The sequence below is a fragment of the Lissotriton vulgaris genome, chromosome 3_1, assembly GCF_964263255.1.
Source record: "Lissotriton vulgaris chromosome 3_1, aLisVul1.2, whole genome shotgun sequence".
In the NCBI taxonomy this organism is placed as follows: domain Eukaryota; kingdom Metazoa; phylum Chordata; class Amphibia; order Caudata; family Salamandridae; genus Lissotriton; species Lissotriton vulgaris.
The window spans coordinates 1040360700-1040386031 of NC_141689.1; the positions used below are offsets into that span (position 1 = coordinate 1040360700).

Consider the following 25332-nt stretch of genomic DNA (forward strand, 5'->3'; position numbering starts at 1 on the left):
CACCAACCTGTGTCTCTAACTTAGGGATATTTGCTGTAACCACAAAACCATTCTATTTTCTCCAGTATCTTAGTCAAAAACTTTTTTCCACAGCTGCTTGGCCGGAAAGTCATCACCCAACAAGGAATCAAACACATTCTATAAAGTTTAGATACCTATCCCATGACACATTTTGAACTCCTAATGTGCATCTTGGACTAATTCGCGAGGGGCAAGAAAGTAAGTTTTGATACCTTTGCCGCCTGTCTAAGTTGAAAGTGGACGTATTTCAAATCCATTACATTTTGCTCTGGCTTGTAATTCTTGAGGATCAAAAAGTGACCCTTTGAGAACAAATACCCCAAACATGTCATTCCCACTGGTGCAATGTGATGTGTTCAAAAAATGCTATTACAGTGAGCCCTGGGAGACACATTTGGCATGAAAGTGCGATTTTGGTGTACATTTGAGCTACGTTACTCATTCCCACCAATCACCCCAACATTCTTGATTCATCAAGTGCTGAGGAAAGTGAGACCAAACTGAGCATAAGTGACTCTCATTGCCTCGCACTGGGCACCAAGGTTCTAGTACTTGGAGCCTCTGTACCCTCTGTTTCTTCTCTCTTCTTTTTTTTCCACTCAGAGGAGTCCTCTTATCACACCAATGGAGCAAAGTACTCTATCTTGAACATTTCCAGCCTCCACCTTTGTTCACGGAGATTGAGCAAGGCAATTTGTGCTCTTTCAATCAGTCTTATGGAGGCTGTGAATATTCTCGTGACGGTGTTTTCACCTTTTAACATCTGCCAGATTGTACGCCTACCAACTTTCTTCCCCGTCTCCTGATCCCACCAGTAAGGAGGGACTGCATCATTGGGACTCAAGGTGATCCCGGAGATTCTACTGTGTCAGACTAGAGAACACCAGTGGATTATCTCTTCTTAGATTTTCCAGGTCACAAGAAGAAGAAGACTCTTTCTGGCAGGATAGTCCTATGCATCAAGTTGTGCTAAGCCTTGGCCGTAAAGAAACTACCTATTCATGTGAACTTTGCCTGTTTTTGCTAACTTTTCTGTATAGTATACCTATATATGTCTTTGTGGTCAATAGCTGTCAGCTGGTCTTTCAAGTTAGCTGATTTACACTTGTATAAGCTATGTAACACTGTTTTACCTATTTCTTGTTCTGCTACATTGTGTTTTCTTCTTCATTTCACTTGTAAAGCGCTCTGATACTTGTAAGAGTCTTGTTCGTGCTATATAAAACCTTCAAAAATAAATAAATAAATAAATCCATATTCACCATAGTGAGTTTGTGTATTATACCCTTTCTTTTGACAGAGTTTTTTTAATCCCTTGTAATTATAGATTGTGATCAGCAAGTTAGGCATCTAGCGTCTTTGCTTTGGTTAATGTTATTCCTGTGGTCTCTGTCGATGGTTGACTTCTGTGTGCTTCTACCGTAGGTGGTCATGTTTCTAACCACCCTTATTTTGCCCCTCCTGAGTCAACATAATAAGCTATCTTCCCTTAAATCAAAGTTTAATAGTAACTAAACCTAAAAGGTCATACCAGTAGTCGGTTGTCCCACCATAAACCCTCAAACATAGAATACCCACAACCAAAACTATAATCCACTACTGCCAGTGAAGGCCAGATAGAATTTGTCTCCCAGATTCATTCAGGATATGCTTTTTTTGGTTTATATTTAATTAAGGCTGTACCCCACTCTTTCTCCCACCCCAAGTGCCCCCTGCTCCGTCAATCATACTGCGTTGACTCCCTTGCCCTGGTCAGGTGATTGCTCCATAATGGCTTTCTGTAGTTGGTTGCGTACTGCTTTGTGCCTGCCATAATTTATCCCTTCCCTGGTGATTTTCAATGTCATTTTCTGGCTACCTTTTGCCATGCTGCAGTTTCAGAGTTGGGGAGGTAGGCTTGTATATCTCCGGTTTGATCTTCTAAGTCTACAATTTCACGGGCTTCTGTAAGGTACTTTGCGGCCCCATGCCTACCTTCCTAGGCAAAAATAATTCAAAATGGATGGCCAATCCCCTTAGAGGTCAGTAAGGAAGTCACATGTCTAAAATACTCTTGTCTTCTCTAGTGTGATAATCAATAAGTCTTGGTATATTTGAAACTCGTCCTTTGAAGGAGATGCAGGCCTACGCAACTATGAAGACAAGGACAGTATCATAGCAGCGGCTCGGAATGGGTGCCACAAGTATGTCCATCGGCCTCTGAGTGGTCTGTCCTCCAGCATTCGGTGCTCTATAATTTCTGATAGAGTACAATTCTATGACCTCCAGAAGAGCCTCCAGAAGGTTTCATACACCAGGAGAGCCTGTTCGGCTCTCCTGGTGCGAATGTTGCCTTTCTGCTTTTCCTGTCGTATGATCAGTTGTTTGTCTAAGGATAGCACTCCTATAATCTTACAGCTCAAGCGCTAATCCAGTGCATTCTCTAAGGAATTGAGTCTTTGTCCCAAGTCTTCAGCTTCCTTCTTTCCTTCTTTGACACCTTGCTTTTAGACATTTATGACTGCAATGAGCTCAGTCTCTGTGGTGTGGGGGGTCTGTTTCATGAAGATTTTGGTGACTGCTGGACCAACCGTGAAGAAGATAAAACTGTCTCCTTGGTGCTGTTCTGCAGGGTGCATTTGTTCATGCCATTTGGATAACCCTGTTTGGAGCATTTCTTCGATGTTGCAGTCCCTTTTTTGATCTGTGCACGGCCATAGTGAAACTTTATTTTGTTTTATTTCTACTTTCTCACATTCAGGGGCAACTACAGCTGTTGCTCTTTTTAGTATGTTTTGGCATGTGTCCTTGGCGTACCCTTCAGCTCCCTCCACTCGTGCAGCAATGGGTTCAGTCTCTCCAGACGGTACCTCCAGCTCACACTCTATCTTTTTGTCTCACTTAGTTTACTGGGGGGAGCGATATTTTGATATTTTGTCCTTCGTTTACCACTGGAAGATTTGATCAGAGGAGCGGTGGGCTTCCCACTTTTGTTTTCTAGGACAATGCTCTTTTATTTTCTCATCCTCATAGGGGTCCAGATGTTGACTCATCCCATGCAGTCTCTTTAACATGTTTTCAATCAGATTCGAAGCAGTGTTCTCGTTAAATTGGAATCACCAGGCAGCGCTCATTAACAACGTCGCATTGAGAGTAGCACTCTCCTGGGTTTGGCTCCTGGCCTTGTCCGTCGGCTAAACGCAGGCCTATGCTGCTACATGTAAATCAATGGACACACACACATGCATTGCTGGTCCGGACAGGAAGTGCCATGCCACTCCTGCCCCTTTATTTATAGCCTTCTGGCCACGCCTGGCCAGAAGGTGATACAAGTAGTGGTAGTGCTTCCGGGGCTCAAGGGAGACCCTCGGAGCACTAGAGCGCTACACCAATCTCCTGCTTTTCCTCACTTATGCCGCCCACCTGGATACTGTGGTATAGCCCTGGCATGAGTTTTGGGGGCGGAGGCCTCCCCCCGCTATTACCTGCCGTCTTCGGCAGGCAACAGCAAGCCCGCGTCGCCGACGTGGGTGCGGCACAGAGAAAACTCGCCAGCCCCCCTACCCTCTCTTCACTGCGGCGGCCAGAGGGCTAGCTTCGCCAGTGCCTCGATATGAGCGGGTCGTAGGGATTGGCAACTGCTGCCAACGACTTTTGGGGAATTGCAAGCAGCACTCACAATGACTTCACAGAGGTTGGCCACCATCTCCATCGCAGCGTCATTGTCAGCCGCTGCCGTTATTCTGCCATATTGCAGCTCCGACCCTCTCTCCAGCAACATCCTCCTCCTGCCGTCCACTGGGCCCCTGAGTATTCTCATCTCTTTCAGCGCTCCTCTAACTCATCTGGGCCAATAGGGACGGGCCTCTTGTTTACTTGCAGTCACTGAGCCAGTCATACGCTGATCAGGCCATGGAAGGAGAAGCATTCTCCTGGACTTAGCTCCCAATCTTTTCTGCCACCAGAACAAATCAGTCCTGCCTTTCACTTTGGCCTGCCACAGGCCTCTTGCCCGACTAGTATGGGGGGAGGGTCGCAAGGTCCGATGACTGCCACCATCAATTAGCAGAAGATTACAGGAGATGCTCACTTTGACAATGTGGAGGCGGCCAACTTTTCGTTTGCAGCTTCAATGTTAGTCACTGCCACTCACAACTGAGATGCTCAGACTATCCTCAGCAGTGTCTCATTTCTACCCTTTTCCATGCCTCCTGAGGATTATCAGCCTTTTCAGGGAGGCTCCTAATTGTCTAAGCCCCTCGGCCTCCCTGCGGGAGTCTTCAACAGAGAAAGGTGTGCTGTTACTCCCGTGGTTGGCACTAAGACAACCCCTTACACATTCAATGGCATTTTGGGCAAGCTCCACTCATATACACTTTATTTTAAACATGAATAAAATATATTATTTTCAGTGACGCAGTTGCATGTGGGAAAGCAAACCAACAATAGCTACAATAAGTCACATGGTGGCAAAAAAGTTTGTAAAATGACTTCGAGTTTAATAGAGCAAACTTCAAATCAATAACTGGCTTCTGATCTGACTTATACAGCACAGATGGAAAGTGTATCTCTTTATAATTGATTTTCTAAGATGCGTATCATAAAAGGGCCACTAGTGCCTCTGCTTTACAGCTAGAGAGAAGTGCTGTGAACATGTACTACAGACGAAAGGAGACTGGGACAATGTCGATGAAGGACCAGGTGGCAGTGTGACTGGATACAAGATGCAGGTCACAATACAAACTAGGAGTGAGCAAAGGTAGGCTGCATAGCAGGGCCCTGATTTTAAGCTGCGGGCCACCTGATTGCATGGAACTTCCTGCGGCAGCCTGACTGAAGCAGCTCAAGAAGTGGGTGGCAGTATACAACAGGTAAAAATAAAGGTAGGTTGTGGTGTCGAACCCAGTTGCAAGCCTGTTCTTCAGTCGAGGGTGTAGGGGAAGCCTGATAATACTGTGGGGAATTGTAGAAAGTAATACATTGACCATAGAGACATGCTGGAACCTGCTAGAAAATGTAATTTGAACCATGAATAAACGAGATGCCCATGCAAGCACATTGTATATTATAGTGAAGTGGGTAAAATGTAAGACATAGAGCACACACAGCCCAGAATCATTGCGGAATATTTACCTGTTGTATATGGAAATAAAAGTGTGCCACAATAGGTTGAAAATAAAGCTGTTAAGGCTTGTAAGCTGTGCCTACAGCAGAATAAGATGGAAAGATACATTAACCATAGCATGAAGCGGTGGAGGCTGGTTAGCCTCTGACACCTTCTTGCCTGATCCGTCCATCACATATGTAATCAAAGCCGTCCAGGATATGAGAACTTCACTGCAGATTGAAATAAATGCTGTGCACCTTTTTTTGTTGTGTTTTATTGTTTTTGTATGTTCACAACAACACATTAGTACAGCATAAGAGTAAAAACCAAATTATTATATAAGCAGTATATACAATAAAGCATAAATCAACCAAAGACGGGTAATCATTACTGTACATATGGCAGAGAAAAAAAAACTATTAATAGTCAGTGTAAATCCATTATTAACAAATATAATTCATACTTACATACATTCTCAATCTTCGTAATATTCTGAAAAAGAACCCCACATTTTCATGCCCATTTACTTTTTTCTCCTTGATCCACTAATTGAGAAAAGCCCCCACTCCAATTTATATAAATTATACATTCTTGCTTGCCATTGTTGATAGACAGGCGGCTTTTCCTGAAGCCACTCGATGGCTATGCATAGTCGTGCCACTGTCATAGAAAAAAAAATAAAGGAGCTATCTATGGGTATTTTCCCCAAGAGCATCATAGCAGGGGTAATAGTTACGGGAATGTTAAGAACTAAAGAAATTAACTTTTCAATTCCTCCTATAAAACCATGTAACCTAGGGCACGAGAAAAAAATATGAATACTATCTGCCTGGTCAGCTTTACATCGAAAACATTTACCATCAAATCCCTCGCCCCACTTGGCCATACGTTCAGGAGTGTAATATAGATCAAACACAGTTTTAAAAACTTGGGCTTTTAAATTTGCGGACATTAATGCCTCTTTAGACAGCAGAAGAAGGTCTTCCACCACTATTTCTCAATTTTCTAGAGTATTAGCCCACTTTGCCCTTACTTTCTCAAGATCGTCTGTTTTTTCTCCTAATAGTATCCGATACAGAAAGCCTATTTTAACCTGCTTATTAATCCCTTCTATTACTTGATTAGTTTGCAGAATTAACTTCTGTCTTCCAAATAAATCCCGTATTTGCAAAAATTTAAAAAAATAAGCTCTAGGGAAGAAAAACTGTTCTCTTAACTCCTCAAAAGATTTACACGTACCATCTTCCAAACAAATATCCCCAACCACCTCACCCCTTTTCTTTGCCAATTTTGTGACATACCATCAGAAAAGATCGTAGGCAGTATCCTAGATGCTTTAAAAGGTGTATAATACGAAAATTTCCCTATAGCCATTGTTCTGTCTAGCCATCTCCAAATCTTATATGCACCCAATAACACCTTAAAGCGAGTACGCTTGTAATAGCTACCATCAATTTCAATAAATAAACTCTGCTTCGCGCAAGACCCTAGCAGAATTTCAAACATTGATGGGTAATTAAACATATGGTCAGTTGCTTCCCCTGTTATCAATATCCTCATTTTCAATAAAAAACAAACCACATAGTAAAGAAAAAAATCCGGAACAGCTAACCCCCCCCTCTCTAATGGTAACATCATATGCTTCATAGCCCGCCTTGGCTTTCCTGGGTTCCAAATAAATTTACCACATAAGGATTGCAGGGCCTGTATCCTATGTTTGGGGAATTCCAAAGGAATCGACCTAAACAGGTATAGAACTTTAGGTAGGACATTCATTTTAATAATGTTAGTGCGACCAATAATAGTAAAATACAGTCGTTCCCACCTATCAAGATACACCTTAATTTTGGCGTACACGTCATTCCAATTAGAATCAACCAATTCCATCATATTAGCTTTAATCAATATCCCCAAATAAGTAACTTCTTTGCTGTGCACCTTAATGTACTGAGCACACGCCCAGGGAAAGTAGGTGACAGTTAGTCACACAGGTAGAAAACAAACCAAACAGCCTGAAGATGAAGGGTCAAAAAACACGAATAAAATATAATGATTTACCTCAAGGAACTACAAAGGCTGGAGGTAAGAGTTGAGGATGCAGAGTGTACAAATAATTTGGACCTGTTGGTGTTGCTGAATAAACTGAAAGGAATAACATGGAAATATGTTTTTGGAAGAATGGATGATTAAGAAACTGAAACCAAAGAACTGTCAAACTTCTTTCAGCATAGAACACCATTCCCTTCACACTAACTTGGTGTGCTGCTTAGAGGGGTTATATTTCAGATTCTCGATTATAGGGCATTGTGACAAGATGTACAAAGCAGTTTGCAGCCCCAAACGCTAACATTTGGAGGTTGAAACTGAAAAACTGGTTTCAGCAATGTAGGAGTCCGTACCTTCCTGGAAGGGGCGTGCTGTGGGCGTCCTTTCCAAATAGTGGAACCGATTCACATAGGTAAATTTGGGAGTTAGTAACTTATCAATGATTTGAAGACTACAATTTTGGTCCTAAACCATTGAAGCACATGGATAGGAATCACTGGGCCTGATTCACAAAGGTAAACTTTAACGTTTGGTCTAAACTTAGATCAAACGTCTACGTTTGCTACTTTTGGAATTCACAAAGGGGTTTTATAAGTAATATCTTGATGTTCGCAGTCGGGGCAGAGATCCATCAGGATTGTTCCCATTCGAGCACCGCCACATCATGGTGTTTTTGCTCATCTCTGCAGAAATCCTCCTTTCTATTTTTAAGTCACACTTCAAAATACCATGGTCATAGATCATAGATATGATCTAGAAAATGTGCAAAAATTGCATTTTAAAACTAATTATTCTTTGCATTTATGTGCTCAATAGCTCGAGTTTGTAAAGCCTTGCATAACATTTATATTCCTAAAATTGCTTTTTTAAGTTAGAGATTTATTGCAGAAGAGGCATCTGAAATAATCAAACAGAAAACAATCAATAACGAGTACCATTTTGAAAAACAGTACATTAGAAAAACAAAAAATATATGTATATAATCTTATGCATTAAGTTAAAATGATAATAAAATATTCAATGTGAGCCCATAACGAAGACAGGGAACAAAGGATGAAGGATATAGACAAGAAGGAGAAATGTGGGGGCACACAGTAAAATTCATAGAATGGCAAGTGCTTCAAAAACATAATAAATGTTGTGTAAAGAAACAAGCTAAATATAACAACATTATAATTAATATTTAAAAATTAAAGGAAACGTGCAGAATAAAAAGAGTAGTAGTAGCAATGATTGAAATATAATCACTATAAAGCTAAACATTTCAAGGGGGCTGGGGAAGCTGATTGACGTAGGGCAGAAAATTGTGATAATGCATTAAGAAAGATAGTTACAGGTGACCAAAGTTGCTCTTGTTTGATGATAAATGAGATATGATTTTCATATGCTCTATCAGACCTATTATTGCAACATACTCCATTCCACAATGCTTGAACTGAGATATTTATGGATTTTTTCAAGTTCTTAGTCATTTTTTGGGAAAGCAACTGTGCGCATCAAATTTGTAATTTAAAACACACATTTCCAGTCATCAGAGAGACTGTCCAAGAATAAGTTAGTATAACTAAAAAGAGCATTTACACCAAAAATAGTTTATTTGCTTCCACACTTTTAACTAGAAATCATGTCTTATTTACTTGTCAGTATACTCATGTTTGAAATTAGAGTAATTAACATTGTGTGACCAACATGAATGATGAACAGCAGGGTTAATTTTATTAAAAGTTGTTGAAGTTTTCATAAGCTGTTATAATAAAAAAAATTGAAATTGCGTTGTGTTAGCAAAGTGGAAAGATTTTTACATTTTAAGCCATAGGTTATTTTTTATTTTTTTTTTTTAAATATCAGGGTCCTCAAATTGAGGTGGGTCATTCCCATTTACAGCAAACTTAATATTCTGTAGCAAACAAGACAAATAATATAATGCAATTTGAGGACCCTGATATTTTTTATTTATTACTTGGCCCACGAGCACGACAGATGTTTCTTCGTTTTTACGAGCCTAGCTATTACAAGAGAACGAAATTTAAGTTGGTGTACACTGCTTTTAAGGGTTGGCGCATGATTAGCAAAATTATGCAGCTGCGTCGCATTAACTACCACACTCCTTGCGACTCCCCGGCACTACTACCATCTATATTTTGGGACTATAGAATGCAAATTTGGGGGGAAAAAGGCTTAAAAGCGGTTGGTTCGCTGTTTAAAGACGGTGTAGTGTTATCTTTTCAAGAGCTTAAAGACTCCTATGCAATCCAACAGAATGATTTTTTTAAAGTATTTACAGTTACAAGACTTTATTTTCAAACATCTAAATTCAATATCTATCCTGCCTAACGGTCTATTGACAATACTTAATAGACCGACACGGATCGGTATTATATATAATTATTTACTCGAATTACATCAGGATGACCTTGCGCTGCAGGAGTCCAAATGGTTGACGAGGCTTGTTACTATTTCTGTACCCTTACAAGAGTCTATTAATACTGCGGCCGATATTATGCTATCGGCGAATTTACGTGCTCAGCACTACAAAACTTTAATTAATCTTTACCATACTCCTGCAAAAATGGCAAAGTGGGGCAACAGTTATAATGGGAAGTGTTTTAGATGCCAAACTAATATGGCTGATATTGTTCATATATTTGCTGATTGTAATGCGTTAAATTCATTCTTCACATGCATTGTACAATTTCTCTCAAATGTGCTAAAAGTTGATGTCATAATCTCCAAGGAAATGATTATCTTTGGTTTATCTAGTGACTTGGATGTGTTCGTATCGTATCGCAAGTATAGATACTTGCTATTTATGGTGACGGCAGTGGCTCGCCTTTGCATTGCCTCAATGTGGTTGAAACCGGAAGCTCCAGCTTATGAGATGTGGAGAGCGAAATTTTACAATGTGTTTTACCTGGAGTACAACCTATATTGTACTAAGTCAATTAAGAAAAAGCAAAGGAGGATTAAGGTTTGGCAGGCGATGATTGATCATATGGGGGTTGAGGAATGATGTTTGCATAAATCTAGACCAATGAAGGGCTTCACTGTAGCGTAATATCAACATTGTCTTATATTTGGTAATACTCACTTAATGTACTGTTTTTATTTATTTATATAGTTTAAATGTCTTTTGGAAGTGTATAACATCATAACTGTATTATGAATATGAAAAGATATCGGTTTTGAACTGATCCAATAAAAAAAAAAAAAAAAAAATTAAGCCATAGGTTAATTGGCCAAAAAACATTTAGGTCCTTTCCCACTGTATCTCAATGTCTGTTTTATTTCTTATATTAAGAGAAGGGTGAATAACTGTAAATGATTAAGTTTGTAAATAGAGATAGTATTGTTAGGAAATGAGTATTCTATACACTATTTGAACAATTTGAGTTTAACCCCTTCATATGTCTGAGACAAATCGAACTAAAGATTTAACTTTCTTAGTTTGGGAAGGTGGTAGGTTAAAAAAGGATTGAATTTCCTAGAACAAAATGTAGTGTTATTTTGAAAGAGTTGACTTGCCCACGATAAACCATCTTTCCTCTCATACTCACATACATGGTTATATTATTACATTTGATTACATTATTATGCCATCACAATGAGTTATGGAATTGTTGCTTCTTTCCGAGATTTGAGAAGTTTGTTGGTGTTAATCTACTTTTATTTTTACGAATAGGAAGGGACATAAACATTTTTGGGTGTGTGATGGTTAGAAATTCCTTAAAGGAAATATGATAGTTAAAATGTCAACTGACAACCAGTGAGAAATTTCTTTTAAAAATAAAGGATTGTGATAGGAATGAAGGTCAGAAAAGGTAAACCCTCCTTTTTGTTTATTTAGTTTTAGTTTAAGCCGAGACATAGGGGCTTCATTAGGTTTCATAAAAATGATGAGAAAATATATATATATATATATATATATATATATATATATATATATATTTTTTTTTTTAAATGCCTTTATTAATCCTTTCTTGAATTTGTTTGTAAGACAACATTAAAGCATATAAATTATAATGAAGGAGATCGCATAAACAATTGATCTCCGTATAACACATACAGGATAAGGGAGTTTACCCCGATTAGCATCTATATAAGTGCAATGCTTTCAACAATGAGCGTCTACCAAGCATTTCAGACGCTGCGTATGCAGATTTAATAACATCAAATGCAAGTAAGTGAAAAACATAAATAGGACACTGGGTGAATCTTGGAGGACAGTAGGTCGCCCAGATATTTATAGAAAAAGAAAAAGGGGAAGGAAAGGGGATAGCATACAAAATAAACAGTTAAATATCTAAACTATCCTGATTACAACATTGCCTTCATCTAAATGCTAACACGCCTCCCTGACAATCTAACCTTGCATGTAGGGTGAAGATGGAGCACTTGTGATTGCTGAGAGCATGAACCATAAACATGCAAGGAACATCAGGACCCCTACCCCTCCCAGCCAATACGAGTACACTGTACAGCTGTGCCACTTGCACATACAGCGTGCCTACTCACATGCATTAATTTAGTGTATTTGTATGTTCAGGGTGGTCTAGTGTCAGACTTCGCCATCACTTCCTCCTGATAGGTGCCCATTTGTGAGAAATGCTCCATCCCCCCCCCCCCCAACCAGAGGGAAGTGCCATCGAAGTAATCTGCTTCTGCGACAATTTTAACACATCTTTCCACCAGTCCCTAAGGGAGGCCGTGCTCTCCGCCTTCCAGGCCATGGCAATATGCTGCTTCACCAGCAGCAAAGCAAAGAGAGAATCGAGCACCACCACATCATGTGTAGAAAATCCGCTTAATTTTCATTACATGGGGCCATTTGTTTGATGTCTCAGGATTCGTGTGTCCTATGTGCTTTGGAGTTTAGTATGTGTGGGGAACATAATTAAATTGTGTGTATCTAAACCTAGAATCCCTGGAAACCTTTTTAACATGTTCAGACATGCAGTCCAGTTTTTATCACTGTATACTGCACCCAAGAGTTGCTCCCACCAGTCTTATAATACACTTGTGCCCAGTTCCAAGTACTGCAACAGTGCTGCGTAAAGGCAAGTGAATGCCTGTGCGCCACATGTGTTAAAATTACCTGCAGTAATTGAAATACGCGGGGTTTTGCCTTTTCCAGTAGAGGTATCTTTATTGCTCCTTCACTTTCTGAATGAACAGAACATCTGTTCCTTTCCAGGTCAAATTCAATCCCTGGTAAAAAATATGACTCTCTATAGCAAGAGGGTGAGTAGATTTTTCAATGTCTGCAGCACCAATGCACCACTTGCGCTAAGACATTATCATCTGCCAACCCACCGTCGCGTCCTAAGAACCATTCCAACACCAATGTGTTCCTTCGTGGATAGTTGCAGTGCATTTCAAAAAGGAAGTGAATGTCGATTGTGTCTCTTTTCTCGTGATACACATTCACCCCCAAATACTTTATGGTTTCCAATGTCAGCTACCTTCCAGTGTGGAGGGCGATGGCCCACCTGCTAATCAGGGAAATTAAACAGGACTTGTCCCAGATGACATTCAATCCAGGCACAAAACTAAAGGCATTCAATGGTGCCATGAGGGGGATCAAAGCTGTTTGTCGAAGTGCGTATGCCAGTGCCTCAGTGGCCAATTCAAAAATTATAGATCACAGAGGGCATCCTTGCCTATTGTCTCTTTTAATTGATATCAGTGCTGAAATCTCCCACCGAGTGCTCACTTGAGCCACTGTATCCATGTATTGGAGATGTATCTATCTTAAGAACGCCTCTCCAATTCCCATGCGACAGAGCACTGCCATTAAGAAGGATCAAGTTGAACACACTCACAGGACCAACTGCTCACACAATCAAAATATGGCATACAGCACAGAGAGCGTTGGGATGGGAGGGAGTACTGACACAGGCCACCCCCCTCTGGGAGACCTGACGATTGGGCACCTTAGCCAACACCAAGGGGTTCAAGAAATGGGACCTCATTGGTATTACTGAAATAGGAGATCTATGGGTAAAAGGAGAGGTCCTGCCCTTTGCAAAACTGCCACGCTTGGGATGACAATAGTAAGGAGGAACATAGCTAGGAACTGGGGTTCCGGAGTGCTCCCCACATATCAGCAATGGAGAGGTGACATGGATGTCGCAATGGTGGCGGAAAGGGCGGTATACACCCATAGAGGATGCCATAAGAAATGGTCCAGAATCTGGGGAAAGTGGAACGAATTCATGGGGAATATATGTGAGCCTCCGCAGATAGACTCAACCCCGGAAAACAGCCTGTGACCATCGCCAGGGAGGGGGGACTAAAAAGTCAACATAGATAAAGGGTATTGAATGTGGGAGAGATGGTAAGGGACTAACGCCTAATGATATACTGAACTGTGTCAAGTTATAATGGAAAATCATGTGAAGCCAAATGACAACGGAGACTGTTAATTTTATTGTGCAAAATGAAATAAAAATGTTCACAAAAAAAAGAAGGATCAAGTTACTCAAGTATGGCATCACATCTCCAGCCATCCCAGCTGATCTCTGAATGGGTATCCTGCAGGCGGGGAGGTATATAAATGTAGTTGATTAGGTCGGCAGGGCGAAAACAGCGGAGATCTTCAGTTGTGCGACCTACATGGTCGCCTCCTAGGCCACGCCCCCTTGAGAATATTTTCCTAAAGCAATGTTTTGTTATGTTGATAGACTAATAAGAATAATAGGGACTAACATTATCATGATTGAGTCAAATGTACCCCACCAAGAGGAAAACAGAGGATTCAATTTAGAGATTAAGGAAGAAAGGGGCATATTATCAAGAAACGGCGTTAAAATTATCGCCGCTTTAGCGGCAGGAAACTGCTGCTAAAGCGGCGATAATGGGTTTGATAATTTGCCCTTGTGAATTCCCAAAGAAGCCCATGTTCTGGTGTGAACATGGACTTCTATGGGAATTCTCTACGGCATATTATGAAGCCCATTATTGCCGCTTTAGCGGCAGTTTCCTGCCACTAAAGCGGCGATAATCTCAACTCCTTTCTTGATAATATGCCCCATAGTTTATTAATGGTTTCATTTAGATTTAATTTAACACTTTATGTAATAGAGTTAGTAAATCAAAGGCCTAAGTACTTCATTGTGTTTGTATTCAAATTAAAGTGGAAGAATTTCACATTTGTATGAATTAACTTAATAAACCATAAACATCAGAAGCATTAATAACTTCCTCTATAAATGGAGGTAAAGATGATTCAGGGTTTAACATAAATGTTAGGAGGACATTAGCATAGATTGAACTCTTGACTATCATCAAATTGAAACTCTTTTATAGAACCGTTTTGTCTTATTGTGGAAAGGTAAGATACTAGAGCAGTGATGAAAAGCAGAGGGGATACACGGCAATCCTGTCTACCTCCCCTTTGAAGTCTACAGGTTTAGGGAACCAGGTTATTAATAAAAACTGAAGCTTTTGGGGTGAATATAGGAGTGAAATTAAATTCCTCATTTAACAACCAAATCCAAAGTATTTAAGAGTTTGAAGAATAAAATTTCAATGCAAGCTATCAAACAAATTCTCACATCAAGGGTTATTGCTGCTAATGGATGTTTATACATTTGTGATTTACTTAGAATATTAAAGAATAGTCTAGTGTTATCTGAGATGAGTCTACCATTGACAAAACCTATTTTCACTTTACATAGCAACTTTTGTTATAGGAGATCAAGATGAAAAGCAATATTCTTAGCAAAAGTCTTATAATCAGTGTTTATTAATGAAATCGGCCTATAGTTCTTAAAGAGTTTAGAATATTTGTCTTCTTTAGAAATAAGACATATTAGGGCATCTTAAAATGTACCATTAGCAAACTTGTGTCTTGCAAACAAATATAAGTATTTCATGCAATTTAGGGAGAAGCAACATGGGACAATGTAAATAAAATTTGATAGGAGAAACATTTGGTCCTTTTTCTTTGCCTTTTTTTAATCAAGTTCATTGCATTGACTAGATCTTGCATTGAAATATACATTTCTCTACCTTAGAATATAATAATAAGCTCAATAAGTTTCTGGGTTGTCTAGAGATAATGAAATAATGTTTGATTGTATTTTTACTGTTTCCTGTGTATACAATTTATTTTAATATTTTGCTAATTTGGATGAAATTCCACAGTCTTTGAATCTGGATATGTTATTATCTTTCAAAATAGTCTATTTTATCACAATGTCTTTTTAATTTTAAGATAATTAGCTGAGAGTTTACCAAGCTTGTTTTGACCACCATAATGTTTAGCATTAGATGTCAGTAATTAATAAGCAGCTTTTTCTGAAGTTAATTAAATTTAATAAATTAAATCATCCAAATACGTTTTCGATTTGGAAGAGAAATAGTTCCCCAATTTCTTAAATGTTATCATTTTCTTTTTGTTTCATAAAAAGTGTATGATAAAATTCAGGCATTTGCCATGTATGAGTTCCAAACAATTTGTGTAGAGATGCCCTCTGTACAATTCATAAAAATAAAATTACTAAAAGATCAAAAGCTTGGGCATAAGAGGTATGTTAATAAATCTCCATCTTTTATTATCTTTGGAAAAGCAGTTAAAATGACATGACGAAAGAGACTTTTACTCACCCGGTGTATTCTGGGAATTGTATGAAGTTGAGAGCTAAGATGTAAGGACGTAGTTTTGCGCAGGCGCATAAAAAAACATTTGAAACGCCGCAAACACAAGGACAACTGCTCACCTGTGATCAAGGCTGCAACAACGGCTGAAACGCGTTAGGTTTTAAGATAGAGACTGTTTCCTTCTGGCCAAATAAAAGCACAAATTACTCCACGATGTCTTGGTCCAGCGTTTTCTTCTCTGCTGAAAGGGAAGTTTGTTGGTGTATTTTTGGAGGATGCCCACCTCCAGCGCTGTGACCGCCCAGAGAGGTCCGTTGCTCCTTGTGGGTAAAGGAGTTGGATTGAATGTCAAATGAAGGAGCCGGACCGGCCCGCAGTGTTCCAGCAGTATGGCACAGAGTTTTCCAGCCGAGAATTTCTAGGTACACTGATGGCTTGGGAACGTGCGGCACACGAGTGCAGCAACTGAAGACATCGGGATTGTTTCAAGATGCCGGCATGAATTATTAACGAGGAAACAGCTGGATTTATTTATGAGCAGACTGTACAACGAGTGAGTACTCTGAAATATGGTGAATACGGACTGCAAGTGTGTTAGTAACTAAATGTTAGCTGAAGCAAATACAAAGCAGGTAAAATGACATGACGAAAGAGACTTTTACTCACCCAGTGTATTCTGGGAATTGTATGAAGTTGAGAGCTAAGATGTAAGGACGTAGTTTGGCACAGGCGCATAAAAAAAACATTTGAAACGCCGCAAACACAAGGACAACTGCTCACCTGTGATCAAGGCTGCAACGACGGCTGAAACGCGTTAGGTTTTAAGATAGAGACTGTTTCCTTCTGGCCAAATAAAAGCACAAGTTACTCCACGATGTCTTGGTCCAGCGTTTTCTTCTCTGCTGAAAGGGAAGTTTGTTGGTGTATTTTTGGAGGATGCCCACCTCCAGCGCTGTGACCGCCCAGAGAGGTCCGTTGCTCCTTGTGGGTAAAGGAGTTGGATTGAATGTCAAATGAAGGATCCGGACCGGCCCGCAGTGTTCCAGCAGTATGGCACAGAGTTTTCCAGCCGAGAATTTCTAGGTACACTGATGGCTTGGGAACGTGCGGCATTCGAGTGCTGCAACTGAAGACATCGGGTCTTAAGATTTTAAGATAGAGACTGTTTCCTTCTGGCCAAATAAAAGCACAAGTTACTCCACGATGTCTTGGTCCAGCGTTTTCTTATCTGCTGAAAGGGACGTTTGTTGGTGTATATATATATATATATATATGTATGTATATGTATGTATATATATATATATATATATATATATATATATATATATATATATATATATATATATGTATATATATATAATACACACACTCTGTGTCAGGGGTTGCTTTTACTTATTTCAGGTTGGCTTGGTTGGCATTTTACCAATTCAAAGCTATAATATTGTGCCTGGAGTGGTACTTGGCTTTTGTCATTTTACAGCTTGGCAGGGGCAGCACTGTGCTAGTCCTATGCTTAAAGGCTTTGCTGTAGAAATGGCAATAGACTTTGTCCATTTCTAGCTTGGCATGGATGGCACTGTATTGATCATATGCTTAAAGACGTTGATAGAAAAGCAGACATTTGAGGTGAGCAGATCTAGAGTGTTGCAGGTGTTGAGAGGGCTCTATACAGGAGCTGCTTTCCACCTAAACTTGAGAACTACCCAGAGTTCTCTGCTTCTCCTTTGTGTGTATGTGTATATATATATATATATATATATATATATATATATATTTGCTTACAAAGTGACCCACTGCTCCTGTGGCGCTCGACAGCCGGTGCTCTGCATAGGAACCGGATCCAGGTCCGAAATTAATTATTTGAACAAAGGATGCGGCACTCCGAATGGTTTTGGCTTGTTTTATTGATAAGCTCTCCCCCACCAACGCGTTTCAGCCACACTAGGCTGTGAAAAAAGCCTAGTGTGGCTGAAACCATTCAGAGTGCCGCATCCTTTGTTCAAATATATATATATATATATATATATATGTGTGTGTATATATGGAAAGAACGTTTTCCGACTACCAGCTCCACTCTTATCGGGGTGGTTGCGAGTTTCGGGCGTCGGGACCCGGCTTCAAAATGTTTGGAAATTCCACAGGCAGTTTTGCTCATAGAAAAAGACTCGCACACCAGGGTTCGTGTTTCAAGTGGTTTTTGTTATTGGCAACTCGTTTCGAGTAGACACTCTTCTTCACAAGCCAAATTTGCAAGTTACAGATCCACCATTTAAAAGTGTATTTACAGGAAATAGAAAAAGGACCATAGTGCTCCCAACCATCTATGGAGCTAGACGACAGACTTCCGTACTTTATATACATAAATAACTCTTTGTCCGTATATCAAACAATTCATTGCGTCAATTTTTTGCAGTGATAAATAATTGTAAATTCATCTGTTGGTGTTTAAAAACCACAATATCTTTCTTCACACATTAGCGGAGTAATGTTCACACACTTGATGCTTATACCTTGCTTTTTACTGAGTGGTCCTCAGCAATTTCTATCAGACTTCAATTTCATAAGGAAAGTCCACTTTAGCGCATTTGCTATACAAAATCTAACAAATGGAACGTACAAGTCAAAAACATTTGATTCTAAATATATGTTGTCAGATTTTTCAGTGGGAATTATAGCCCCAAACACAATCCAGGCCATGTGGCCACTTAAAGGTTCCTACGATTTTGCACTATATTAGTTCCATGATTACATTGACACTGAGCAGACCATTGGATTACAACGGACCATCCTATGTTTATACCAAAAAAGCTACCCTAACTATGTCTTAAAAAACACAGAATGTGAGGGGGCTTATATACAAGGGCACCTCACTTACAAAACAGTGATTGGTGGTTGGTGGGTGTGTGTGGTGCAAAAGTATAATTAAATGACTACAAGGGAGAGCAAGGGGTAGTCAGTTATCACTGGTGCTCTACAGACCAATCATGCATTTAAATTGCCATGCAAATAACAGTACATATTTTCTTCCTTGTGGGAGTTTACCAACCAATGAGAGTAGTGTTACATCACACTAATGTTTAAGGGGTTTGCTGAAGACTATGCTTCGTGTGAATTTTCCAACCTGATAATGCTGTGTCAGGGAAGAGAGCCCTCCACCGAGCCACATCACAAACAGAGAAATCCGGGATCACAATGAGAGCAGAAAAGGAGACAAGACAGGGTGAGTACTCATCCAATGTGGACAGGTCCTCATCTTCGTTCAACCCAAAAGGGTTCTTCGTTTCTAAGAGGAGGATGTACTGCGATTCCAAAATTCTCAGTTGCTTTTCTCGGTCTCCCCCTCTGGGGCTCGCCGGCACCCTGTCAATGCCAAAGAATGAGAAACCATTAACATCTTTGTTATGGTACCTCAGCCAGTGTCGTGCAGTAGAATAGTTTAGGTCCACATTTTTAATCGCTCTCATATGTTCAAGAATGCACTTTTGTATGGGGAGAATCATGCTGCCTACGTACATTTTAGCACATGGACACACTATCGCATACACACAAAAATCTGTATTGTAATTCATAAATTTCTTTATGGCGCCTGTCTTCCCTGTAATCAGCGGATATGGCTTGATATTTTTTCTTGTGCCACAGGTCTTGCACTTACCACATTTAAAAAAGCCTTTTTGTTGTTGTATCCAGGTTTGTTTCTACGTCACCCCATGTAGCGTTTTAACCAGCATATCCTTAAGTGAGCAGGCTTTCCTATAGGTTACCTGGGGTTGCGCACTCACAGATGAGCCTATGATTTGGTCATTCTTGACTATGTGCCATTGTTTTTTAAGGGTTTCATGTACTGCCCTGGCCTCCACATTAAATGTTGTAATCATTCTAATGTTGTTGCCGTTTGTCCCTTTCTCCGGTCTCTTGACTAGTAATGCTGCCCTCTCTTTAGCTGCTGCTTTCTCTTTTGCGACTACTAGAACTTTCTCAGGATAACTTCTCGCCCTGAATCTATCCATCATGGTGTCCTGCTCTTTCTCAAAGACTTGCTTGGAGCTGCAATTACGTTTAGCCCCTAATAGCTCTCCATATGGGATGCTCTATTTAAGGTTTGGTGGGTGGTGACTTTTAGCGTGCAAAACGCTGTTCCCCGCAGTAGACTTCCTGTACAATTCAGTTCTTATGGTGCTCTCGCTAATCTTCACATGGAGATCAAGGAAGTCCATCTCGCTCTGGTCACATTTATTTGTAAAGTGGAGGTTGACATCATTGTCATCCAGGGTCCAGAGCAATTTGCTTAGGTCCGATTTTGACCCACTCCAGATCATAAAGATATTGTCTATGAACCGTGTGCAAAAGACAATCTGTTTCGTCAGGTTTTCATTCGCATCCGTTCACACCATTTTCTCCTCCCACCATCCCATCATCATACACGCATAGCTCGGCGCAAAGCAACTTCCCATTGCCGTACCAACCTCTTGTTTGAACCATTTGTCTTCAAAGAGAAAGAAGTTATTGCCCAGGCAAAACGTCAACACATCTAGTAGCATGAGTGTTTGATCATACAGAAAAACAGAACTGTCCCTGAAAAAATGCTTACAGGCCTGTATTCCATCTGAGTGTCTTATGCAGGTATATAAGGATACCACATCAATTGTGACAAGCCAGTACTTCTCCTGCCAAGTTATCCCCTCGATTTTATTAATAAAATCAGTACTGTCTCTACAGTATGACAGGAGATTTAGGAAATATGGGAAGAGAAATGCATTTAGAAAAATTGAGGTATTCTCCAAAAGGCTACCATTGGCCGATACTATTGGCTTGCCTGGTTGGATGGTGTCGTCTTTGTGAACTTTAGGCAGCATGTAAAAACATGGTGCTATTGGGTGCTTGAGAAAGAGAAATCTGTACTCAGCCTACTCAATCAGTCCTTTCCCCCTCCAATGTCCTAGTTTGTCTCAATAGGAATTGACTGCCAAGGTATAATCATCTTTACCTGATCTTATGTAGTTCCCTGAAAGGATCAATTGTCTGTTGGCTTCTTGTTTATACAGGTTGATGATCCAAAGGACCACATTGCCACCCTTTATTATTATTATTATATCTGATTTTGTTGAGCGCGCAGCTACCCGTGGGTTTCCCGGCGCTAGAAGAACAGAAGTAAAAGAGGGCAAACGGGAGTGCAAGGAACAGGTTACAAAGAGAACAGCCCGGTTTTCACTCCTTTGCGGAACTTAAGATAACATGTTTCAGACCGCAGAGGGATGGAAAGCGAGTTCCAGAGCGAGGGCGCCAAGTAGGAGAAAGAGCGCCCACCGACTCTAGCACGCTTGAAACGGGGGACAGAGAATTTGCATTGAGTGGAGGATCTAAGGGTGCGGGAGGGACAATATTGATGAACTAAGGTGGATAAATAGTGAGGGGATTTTCCAGCTTTGATACGGTGCATAAAGCATAGTGCTTTAAATTTGGACCTAGATTCTATGCGCAGCCAATGCAGGCTGCGCAGGGAAGAGGAGACTGAGGTTGTTCTAGGCAAATTACAAAGTAGACGGGCAGCCATGTTCTGAACCACTTGGAGCTTACGGGTGACCTCCTTGCAGGCACCCAGAAGAAGTACATTACCGTAGTCCAGCCGCGATGTCACTAAGGCCTGGACCACTGACTTCTGGGTGTCTGGGGGAAGCATCCATGTGATCTTCCTCAGCCACCTGATGATGGTAGTACAGGTGGCTGAGACTTTGACAATCAGTTATCCATGAGGCAACATGTGGTTAAAGAGGACCCCAAAATTTCGTGCTGTAGTTGCTGGGACCGGCAATGGTCCCATTTGCTGAGGCCAATGTTGCGGGCCCCAGAGAGCGGAGTCCGGCCCGAACAGGAGCAGCTCCGTTTTGTCGCCATTCAGCTTCAGTTTGTTAGTCAGCATCCAATTGGCGATGTCAGTAAGCCCAGAACGAAGAGAAGAGGAAGGGGAGTGCTGATTAGAAGAAAGAGAGAAAATGATTTGAGTGTCATCAGCGTAAGAAAAAATAGAAAGTCCAGACTGTTCAGCAAGAAAAGCAAGAGGTCTAACATAAAGGTTGAAGAATAAAGGACTGAGAATAGAGCCTTGGGGGACACCATACGGGGAGTTATGAACAGTGGACACAGAAGAGGGGGAAAGGACCTGAAAAGTGCGATTAGAAAGAAAATTAGAGATCCAAGCAAGAGCGGAGCCACAGATACCAACAGACTTCAGGGCAGAAAGAAGGATGGTGTGGGAGACGGTGTCAAAAGCGGCACTCAAATCCAAAAGGATGAGTGCCACTGTCTCCCCTCTATCTACCTGGCGTCTGACTTTCTCCGTGACTCCCAGAAGGGTGGACTCCGTAGAGAAGCCCGCCCGAAAACCTGACTGGGAAGGGTGAAGGACGTTCGCTGATTCAATGTGGGTGGTTAGGTGACGGTTGACATGCTTCTCCAGCACCTTGGAGAGGCAGGGAAGCAAGGAAATGGGTCGGAAGTTGGCTAGGTTGCAGACATCAGCATTAGCTTTCTTCAGGAGTGGAACCACCATCGCATGTTTCCAGATGTTAGGAACAATTGCCTCAGTGAGAGAAGCATTCAAGAGAGCCAAGATACAGTCCAGAGGGACGGTGGCTAGAGTACAGAGAATCTGGGGGGGCATGGGATCCAAGGGAGAGCCGGATTTAATCTCTGCCAACAGTTTCTGGAAGACGGGCATGGAAATGAGTTCCCACTTATCCAATAGAGGAGGAGAGGACCGTGCAGGATCGTCCTGTATGGATAGTCGGTCATAGTGCTGTATAGATGACCTGGGTGAAGCAGATGGTGAAGCTCTAAAACCCGCATAGATGCTATCAATTTTCATTGTGAAGAAATCCGCCAAGGAATTACATTGATTGCTATCCAGACAGGGGGCTTTGAGAGCACATGACATACCAGATAGTTCCTGAACTGCTCTAAAGAGGGCTTTAGGACGATTCTGTGCTTTCAGTATCGTGTTGTTAACATGATTGGCCCTGGCAGTATTACATAGAGTGTGATATTTATGTATTGCAAGTTTGTAGTTTTCTTTGTCTGCAGAAGAGTAGTTAGACCTCCAGATACGCTCCAATCTTTTGCAGCGGGACTTTTCCATTTTAAGTTCTTCATTGAACCAAGGGGCAGGTGGGTGCAAGAACTTTTGTTTACATTTACGTGCCGGGAGGCAAGAATCAATTGCAGAGGTAAGCCAGGTGCTAATCGTACCCACATCATCCGTAGAAATATTAGCAAGAGGAGGTAAGGTCTTTTCTAGGGAATTATTAAGTTGCTCCAGGTTAAGTCTTTGCCAATTTCTACTTGTTCTAAGGGAGTGTGGGTATAATTGTCCGAAGGTATAATTACAAACCTCGGGTCATCATTCAATGAGCTCATTGCTAGTCTTTGTTCTGGTGTCAGATTTGGACTTCCATCCTTGTCTATTTATGGTCACCTATAAAAATAAATGTTCTGGGCGTGGTTCCAAAAATGGCTTTATTCTTTCTTCTGTAGATTTAGCAAGATACTGGGAAAAGAATAGATTATGCCCCAACCAAGAAACTTGACCTTTGCTCTTAACCTGCCATTCCAACTTTAAGTCTGTGTATTCCAAGAAAAGAAGGAAAACGCCTCTGGGATTTTGTAATATGGTGTAATCATGTGACCTGTGATAAGGTTTATGTGTTCTCTGAATGTTTAATGATGCAGACTCTGGCATCTCTGAAACTTTGGGGATGCATGATTGCAAGCCATAGAATTGAAAATTGTGCCTTCTGTTTTGATTTTCTGTTTGTAAATGGGTAAACTTGTGAATAGAGTCTCAAAGATACCTAACATATTGCTCCATCTCAGTGACTGTTATCTACGAGGGTCTATTTTTCATCTAAATTCCTACCTTTTTCTTTGTTTCCCATCTATAGGGTCTAAGGGCCCCGATTTCATCCAATAGTAATTCCACTGAAATATGTAAAGGAGGATTTACTGATAAAGGAAGATTTTTTTAAATTCTTTTGTTTGTAAAGTTGTTACAAACATTAACAGTTTTGAAGCAAGTTTGGAAGGTCCGTTACAGCTGCGGCTTGTAATGGTGACGTTGGTCAAACGGGATCTTGTTGAGTCATCCATATTGCTTGGCGAGGGAGGTCGTTGTGAATCAAAATGCATACCTTTCTTGGAGAAAGACACTGAAGAAGGAGAGACTAGTTATCAGTGTCTTGTTTTGCTCATAAATGGAAATTAAATAGCAGCAGCAAATCTCACCTGAATGTACATTAATTCAAATAAAAACACAGTAATTATCAAAAAAAAATTGCCAGGCGGGACAAAGCAAGGCACTTGCAACTGCAGAGATAAGAAATATGCCAACTCATTAGAGGTAAGTATGGAAAATGACAAACATTTCGGTAGGTTTAGCTCAAAACATATTAGAATGAAGTTTCTTCATGAACTTAAATAGAGGCTCACATTACTATATAAATATAGAAATGTTTCTGTTTTAGAGGCTTTTAGGGTAGAGGTGCGGGGGATTGACGATTGTCTAACAAGGTCGCAGAGAAATATCACAAACTATTATCAATAGAAATGTGAAATGTAAGGTGTGATTTCTCATCTTGGCTCACACTCGAGCCCTTTTCTTGAATTATTGATGCTACTAGAGAATGTCTTTTAGATCAGCACACTGGAGGTTTACTGCTTAAAAGCATATTAATAAGCAGTCTCTTCATCAATGTAAATAAATACATGCTCTTATAATCAAAAGCTCTCCGTTAAAGGGTGTTGATAATTAACGTTGTCCTAAAAGGACGCAATGAAAATGGACGAATATCTGTTAGCCGGGTCATAAAATGGTGGGCACAACTTGTCGCCTCAGTGCTCACTTCAAGCCAGTGAATTAACTGTAATTGCCACAATAAAACCTCATTCAGATTAACAGTTCTTCGTAAGAAATGCTTCATAAATGCATTTCCTTACTTGAAAATCTCTACTGACTGAAGGCGAGGCGCAAATTTCTTTCTCTATCCTTGACCTCCGCCAAACCTGATTGAAGAGCGTCCTTTTGTTAGGATCAAGCCATGCCGTGGTAATACCACTGTTTAAAAATAGTTCTGTTTATTCAGGTTCTCTAGTGAGCAATAATGCCTGTTTTAGTAAAGATATCTTTTGTTATTCTCTTGGCTAAATGATATATTTATGGTTTCAGCTACCTGAAAATGGAAACCTACCTTTGTATTTATTACCTGGTTCAGTTCTGTGGACATTCCTGGATATTTTCCAACATGATAGCCAGATTCATGTCTTTTGGGAAAGGTAAGTGGTATGCCAATTTTTTTTTATAGTGATGTAAGATGACTGACATGTAGAACTGAAATAAATTAGGATCTGATACGCAAAACTCTTTGGAAAAAAAGGCAGTTTAGACCCACTTGAGTAAACTACTTCGTTTGGAGTGAATATTCAACTGTTTAATAAAAAAAATCAATTATTTTAGAACTAATGTGATAGTTTAGCGTGAAAATATGCTTGTGTCCTGGTTATATTGCTATTTACACATATGATCACCTCTG

The 25332-nt window shown here is 40.4% G+C and overlaps 1 protein-coding gene across 3 annotated transcripts in view; it reads left to right on the top strand.

Annotated features, from left to right (window-relative positions):
• LOC147727367 (very-long-chain (3R)-3-hydroxyacyl-CoA dehydratase-like) overlaps positions 1-25332 on the top strand; it is a 204172-nt gene that overhangs the window by 16511 nt on the left and 162329 nt on the right. For all 3 annotated transcript variants that reach the window (XM_086961449.1, XM_086961451.1, XM_086961448.1), the window contains exon 2: positions 24969-25075. In XM_086961449.1, coding sequence (XP_086817575.1) covers positions 24979-25075 — 97 coding nt within the window. In that variant the 5' untranslated portion in view covers positions 24969-24978. The remainder of the gene's footprint in view (positions 1-24968; positions 25076-25332) is intronic.